Source organism: Anabas testudineus, chromosome 18 (genome assembly GCF_900324465.2).
Source record: "Anabas testudineus chromosome 18, fAnaTes1.2, whole genome shotgun sequence".
Lineage (NCBI taxonomy): Eukaryota > Metazoa > Chordata > Actinopteri > Anabantiformes > Anabantidae > Anabas > Anabas testudineus.
This window is the reverse complement of record NC_046627.1, coordinates 13,704,649-13,712,024: the sequence shown is the minus strand read 5'-3', so window position 1 is coordinate 13,712,024 and position 7,376 is coordinate 13,704,649. Positions and strand designations below refer to the sequence as shown.

At 40.3% G+C, this 7,376-nt stretch overlaps 1 protein-coding gene across 1 annotated transcript; it reads left to right on the top strand.

Moving 5' to 3' along the window:
- The first annotated feature begins 1,390 nt into the window (after positions 1-1,390).
- LOC117153007 (NLR family CARD domain-containing protein 3-like) lies at positions 1,391-6,952 on the top strand. The gene is made up of 4 exons (XM_033326544.1): positions 1,391-1,462; positions 4,925-4,994; positions 5,054-5,059; positions 5,172-6,952. Exons 1-4 carry the CDS (start codon positions 1,391-1,393, stop codon positions 6,950-6,952), a joined length of 1,929 nt encoding a protein of 642 aa, XP_033182435.1.
- The last annotated feature ends 424 nt before the right edge of the window (positions 6,953-7,376 follow it).

Here is a 7,376-nt window from a genome sequence, read left to right as displayed (position 1 = left end):
TGTTAACATGTTATTATTAAGTTGACTGAGAATATTTACTGTTGACAAAAGTTATTTATGATGCAGGTAAAACCTTTGAATTCCCCACTAACACTGACTAAATATGATGTCAGGATGCTGTGCTGTCTGCAGGACGTCTGTCAGCTCAGATACAAGTTGCTATTTACAGTTACGATGTTTCAATTCATAAAATGTGTTAAAGCAAAACACAAAGATGTTACTGACAGTCTAAAATGATAAGACTACACTAGCTGTTTGACCACATTATCTCAAACTCATCACTTCTTTTCTTTTACAACATCACAAGAACATATTTCACCAAGATCTAAGTGTAAAAATACAAAGGTTCTTTTACATTTTCCCCCATTTTGATTAGATTTTATATGAAAACAATGATTTATCTAAAGGGGATGCAAATGTTTGCTTGTCTTTAAAGACTAAGATAGCAGGGGTTATGGGGTTCATCTGTGTGAGATCGACAGGAAGTGAAACTATCTGTAGGTTGAAACTGAATATATACTGATGTCACATCCTGTGCAGCATGACTAAGTGCTATTAGGTCAGAAACACCAAGTGTGTGCAGCACAGTGACAAACTGAACCATAAGATGGTAAAAGAACAGCTTCTAGAAGAGGACAGTAGAATATGTAAATCAGAGTGATGTAGAGGGACTTTCTGATGTAATAGTAAAAGAGAAACTGCATGAGGGAGCAAACCAGGGTGTGGTTTTCTCAGCAGCAGAGACAATATTTCCTAGAAATGTGAATTTAGATTAGCAGTATTGCGGTTTAGAGAGGCTGACTTTATGTCCTGTAGCTGCAAGGTGTTGTAGCAGTTTGAGAGTGTCAGCCTCACAAGTGGGGCTGCAGATGAGGAGGTCGTCTACATAATGATAAAATGTAGTTCCTCTAACTTTGAGTAGTCACTTTTCAAATTAAAGATTTCTACAATTATATTGCGGTTAGAAATACCTATATATTAAGATATCTTCTTTCTATTTAAAAATATGGCCAACTAAAGACGTCTGTAATTGGACTGGTGACTAGTCTAAATGTAATTAAAGATATCTGGAATTCAGTTTACAGATAGTCAAAAGTGAATAGTAGATATCTTATACCAGTTTTTCCATTCAAGTCAATGAGTCATTCTGTCAAAATGTAATTACAGATATGTTTAATTGGAATTAAGAGTTAACAGAACAAACACAGAGCAGTAGAGGGAGAAGCAGCCATAGTTAACAGACCTATGGACGGTCCTTAAGTAACACAAGCCTTTGTTACGACTCTTACTGTTCACTAAAACTATAAATTTAGTTTTATGTTGGTTAAAATTAGCAGAACAAACACAAAGCAACTGAATAGAGTCAAATTCGCCAACATGAAGTGATGCGATGCGACCACAGGAGAAGGAAGAAGAAGAAGGAAGAGGAAACTACAACTACAACATCCAACAGGATGTCCGGGTCAGAATGTGAACCAATCAGATCCAGATCTTCAGATCAGGTGAGCGACAGGTGTGAGTTTTAATATCACTATGAGCATCTGCAGGTTCATGTGTTGAAGCGCTCGACGCTCGGATTCGTTTCCACCCACGAAATCCAGGAACTCCGCATCTTCTCCGCTCATCTCTGGAGGTGAGTGTCTGCAGATTCCTGCAGCAAAGTTTCCGTCTTCATCGCAGCTTCTTGTCTCGAACAGATCTTTAGTTTCGCTTTCTGGACTTGTGACGGAGTAAAATGCGTCAATTTTAAATGTGTTTAATCGACATTAGGAAAAGTCGAGTTAATTGATGATCGCTACTCTAATACTTATGTACAATCTTTATCGTTTTTTACATCAGTATTTGTATTTTCTGCTTCAGTTGCCTCCAATTGTTTTTATCGCACTACATTTCTCTTCAGTAACATTTACTTTTTAGATTAATTAACTTTAAATACAAACCAAAAACATTTATGGATTAAAATCTATAGCATTACTGATTAAACAACTTAATTTGTTAACTAGTTAAAGTTAGGGTTTAACCCTAACCTATATTATAAGATTCTTATAGTGCTGCAACAGTAGTGATATTTACACAGTAATACTCATTACATCTCTTACTGAGTTTAAGAAATCTGTCCAGTATTTTTACTTCCTTGTTTTTTTTTTTTTTTTTTTTTTTTTTTGTTTTGTTTTTTGCAGTGTTGAAGGTGACCCCGTAGGGAAACAGCCAGGAAACAGGAAGAGAAATGAATGGTACTTCTACTGGAGTACTATTTCAGCATGTAGTTGCACTTTTACTTGGGTACTGAGTTTGTGTACATATTACACTGTTTTTGTTTAGTCAAGAAAAAACATGTCTGACTAAATTCAACTGACACTGACATGAAAGAGGAAGGAAGAGCCAATCAGTGGAGGAGCAGCTGATCTTTGTCCAGGAGAAATTAAAGAAAGGAGGATTTCAGTTTTCACTGCACATCAATGATTTCTGTGTGTTTCCTCTACTCATGAAGGTAGAAAGTGGGTGTGAGGGGATGTGGATTTAGTAGCATGGATCAGTGTGAGGACAGAGAGCAGGGAGTCCCCCCCTCTAAAATCCCTCGTTATGACGACCATGAGAGCCAGACCAAAGCTCAGAGGTGAGATGACTGAGACAATCAAACTGATTCTGTCTCCAAGTCACTAGAATTGAATGAATTGAATATTTCATTATGACATTTCTTATTGTTCTTATTCTATTTGTCATTTGTAAATAAACTTTCGCTGAACTGATGAGCGTCACCAAAGTAGTTTTTCTATCAGATCCCATCGCAGACCAGAATCTCCTGGACCACAACCTGAACCTAGCTGTGTGTGGTTCAAGAGCGACCAGTCAAAGGATTATATTATAGAGTTTCAACAACAACATTCCTCAGAGACAGAGTAAGTTGTTGTGAGTTTAAAGTCAGTCTGACCATTGTAAACTTTCTCTGATGATAAATTGTTGTGTTCTTTCTGGATATTTCTGATTTGAGTAAGTTGATTTATGTTTGAACTGCTGATTTAAAGGAGAAGCTTTCTTCACTATTCTTTCAGTAAACAGATCATCGATCAAATCTCCATCGACTCAGTAGCTAAACCACCGATCAGTGCATGTCAATGATAAGTCTCTGATTCTTTGGTTCTGTACCTGCACCGATTCTTTTGACTCTATTCTGCGTATGACTATCCAGATGATACCCAGCTATACTTATCTATGAAACCAGAAGAAACTAATCAATTAATCAAACTTCAAGCATGCTTAAAAGACATAAAGGCCTGGATGTCCTCCAATTTCCTCCTCTTAAATCCAGACAAGACAGAAGTTATGTTGTTTGGTCCCAATAATCTCAGAGACATTATGTCTAATCATGTTCTCACCCTTGATGACTTAATATTGGCCTCAAGTAATACTGTAAGACATCTCTGAGTTATCTTTGATCAGGATATCTCCTTCACTTCATACATCAAAGAAATCTCTAGAACTGCCTTTTTTCACCTGAGAAACATTGATAAAATTAGGAGCATCCTGTCCCAAAGTGATGCTGAAAAACTAGTCCATGCATTTGTTACTTCCAGACTGGACTATTGTAATTCACTATTAATAGTTTGTCCCAATAACTCATTCCAAAGCCTCCAGTTAATCCAAAATGCTGCAGCCATAGTTCTGACTGGAATTAGCAAGAGAGATCATATTTCTCCTACGTTAGCTTCTCTCCATTGACTCCCTGTAAAATCCAGAATTGAATTTAAAACTCTTACTCTCACTTATAAATCCCTTAATAATCAGGCTCCATCTTATCTTAAAGACCTCATAGTTCCATCTTTTCTCAGCAGAACTCTCCGTTCTGAGACTACAGGTTTACTTGTGGTTCCTAGAGTTTCCAAATGTAGAATGGGAGGCAGAGCCTTTCGCTACCAAGCCCCTCTCCTGTGGAACCAGCTCCCACTTCAGGTTCTGGAGGCAGACACCCTCTCCACATTTAAGACTAGACTTAAAACTTTCCTTTTTTATAAAGCTTATAGTTAGAGATGGATCAGGTGACTCTGAACAATCTCTTAGTGATGCTGCTATAGGTTAGTCTGCTGGGGGAACTCTACTGATAAACTGAGCTCCTCTCTCCTTTCTCCTATATCAATGTGAATGCCACCATTTCATGTCATTAACTTTGTGTCTTCTCTCTCCTGTAGTTGTGTTTCCTCCTCTCTGTACTTTGTTCCCCCACCTTGAAGCTGTATATCTCCAGAATCCAGTTGACCTGTCCAATGTTTTTGCTGCTTGATTTCTGTGGACTGCTGTTCTTTTCTGTCTCTGTCAGCTTGGAAAGAGAGTTTTTCTTTTCCACTGTGGCCTAAAGTTTGCTCAAATAGGATTGTTGGGTCTTCTAATTTTCTATACAATTACACTGTGTAAGGTCCTTAAACTGTATCTTTGGCGCTATACAAATAATATTGAATCAAATTGATCCTGTAGTGTGTCTCTGTGTGGACAGACATACTGTGAGCTAATTATTAATGGTTCCTCCACAGAGTGGACCAGGAGAGCTCAGAGGTTCCCAGTGGTCAGTCTATCCAGCCGCATCCAGCACACCTGGACTCCATATTTCTGGTCTGGACATGTCCAACTACTACTTTTATCTGTTGTGTTCCCAATAATCTCCATGCTGCACTTTTTAGACCAGTGGATTGTCCGTCTGTCCAACATGGATCTGATGTTTGGCTCCATGATTTGAGTTGGACTGTGTCATTCATATAGTTTTCTGTTCCAGCTGCTTCAGGAGAACATTGTCACTTTTGTGAAGAATGAGCTGAAGAAGATCCACAAGGTTCTGAGTCCAGATTACCCACAATGCTTAGAGAGTCAGAGGGAGGATGAGGAGGTGTTGGATGGTGAGGATGAAGAGCAGAGGAGGAGCAGCAGAGAGGCATTTCTGAAGATCACACTGAACTTCCTGAGGAGAATGAAGCAGGAGGAGCTGGCTGACTGTCTGCAGAGCAGTAAGAGGATTTCTCTTAACATTTAACATCATGGACATATGAGAGCTGAAGATGTGGAGTGTTGTGTATATGTTGAACTGTGAATCATTTAGGGTCATGAAACTGTCAAACTCTGTTTTCATTAAGAAATTGTATTGATCATGTTTTTGTGGTTTAATTCAGGAACTCCTGCTGCAGTTTGTCAGCGTGAACTTAAATCGAAGTTGAAGAAGAAGTTCAAGTGTGTGTTTGAGGGGATTGCTAAAGCAGGAAACCAAACGCTTCTGAATGAGATGTACACAGAGCTGTACATCACAGAGGGAGGGACTGGAGAGGTCAATGATGAACATGAGGTCAGACAGATTGAAACGGCCTCCAGGAAACCAGACAGACCAGAAAGAACCATCAGACAAGAAGACATCTTTAAAGGCTCACCTGGAAGAAATGAACCAATCAGAACAGTGATGACAAAGGGAGTGGCTGGCATTGGGAAAACAGTCTTAACACAGAAGTTCACTCTGGACTGGGCTGAAGACAAAGCCAACCAGGACATACAGTTCACATTTCCATTGACTTTCAGAGAGCTGAATGTGCTAAAAGAGAAAAAGTTCAGCTTGGTTGAATTTGTTCACCACTTCTTTACGGAAACCAAAGAAGCAGGAATCTGCAGGTTTGAAGAGTTCCAGGTTGTGTTCATCTTTGACGGTCTGGATGAGTGTCGACTTCCTCTTGACTTCCACCACAATCCGATCCTGACTGATGTGACAGAGTCCACCTCAGTGGATGTGCTGCTGACCAACCTGATCAGGGGGAACCTGCTTCCCTCTGCTCACCTCTGGATAACCACACGACCTGCAGCAGCCAGTCAGATCCCTTCTCAGTGTGTTGACATGGTGACAGAGGTCAGAGGGTTCACTGACCCACAGAAGGAGGAGTACTTCAGGAAGAGGTTCAGAGATGAGGAGCAGGCCAGAAGAATCATCTCCCACATCAAGACATCACGAAGCCTCCACATCATGTGTCACATCCCAGTCTTCTGCTGGATCACTGCTACAGTTCTGGAAGATGTGTTGAAAACCACAGAGGGAGGAGAGCTGCCCAAGACCCTGACTGAGATGTACATTCACTTCCTGGTGGTTCAGTCCAAACTGAAGAACATTAAGTATGATGGAGGAGCTGAGACAGATCCACACTGGAGTCCAGAGAGCAGGAAGATGATTGAGTCTCTGGGAAAACTGGCTTTTGAGCAGCTGCAGAAAGGAAACCTGATCTTCTATGAATCAGACTTGACAGAGTGTGGCATCGATATCAGAGCAGCCTCAGTGTACTCAGGAGTGTTCACACAGATCTTTATGGAGGAGAGAGGACTGTACCAGGATAAGGTGTTCTGCTTCGTCCATCTGAGTGTTCAGGAGTTTCTGGCTGCTCTTCATGTCCATCTGACCTTCATCAACTCTGGAGTCAATCTGCTGTCTGACGACCAGTCAACATCTACGTGGTCTAAACAGTTAACAATTCTCCACCAGAGTGCTGTGGACGAGGCGGTACAGAGTCCAAATGGACACCTGGACTTGTTTCTCCGCTTTCTCCTCGGTCTTTCACTGGAGACCAATCAGACTCTCCTGCGAGGTCTGCAGACAAAGACACAAACTAGCTCAAAGATCAGTCAGGAAACAACTGAGTACATAAAGAAGCAGATTAAAGAGACTCCCTCAGCAGAGAAAAGCATCAACCTGTTCCACTGTCTGAACGAACTGAATGATCGTTCTCTAGTGAAGGAGATCCAGCAGTACCTGGACTCAGGAAGTCTCTCCACATATAAATTCTCTCCTGCTCAGTGGTCAGCGCTGCTCTTCATGTTGGTGTCATCAGGAAAAGAACTAGACAAGTTTGATCCATTAAAATACTCTTCAAATGTTTCAGAGGAGGATCTTCTGTTTGTGCTTGGAGTCGTCAAAGTGTCAAAGAAAGTTGTGTAAGTGTAAAGACACTGGAATTTATTCATCATTAAATCCACAGTATTTCAACAATAGAACAGAATTTATTACATGTTGTCTTGTATTACAACGATTTCATTATTTCTTAACACAAATGTTGTCATCTTATAAATCACTATTTTTCAGACTGAGTGGCTGTAACCTGTCACATAGAATCTGTGAAGCTCTGTCCTCAGTTCTCAGCTCCCAGTCCTCTAGTCTTAGAGAACTGGACCTGAGTAACAACAACCTGCAGGATTCAGGAGTGAAGCTTCTGTCTGCTGGACTGGAGAATCCACTCTGCAAACTGGAAACTCTCAGGTCAGATCAAGGTTTTGTTTTAAATAACTGGATATATTTAAAAAGTCTAAATCTACTGACATGGGAAGGTTCAATAGATTCAACTTTCTAATGTCACAAGTTAAGA

Excerpts from the sequence above, each read along its gene's own strand:
- LOC117153007 (XM_033326544.1), top strand. The coding sequence starts at position 1,391 with ATGCGACCACAGGAGAAGGAAGAAGAAGAAGGAAGAGGAAACTACAAC. Across the intron at positions 1,463-4,924 it reads ACATCCAACAGGATGTCCGG|TTTCTGAAGATCACACTGAA; the intron begins GTCAGAATGTGA and ends AGCAGAGAGGCA.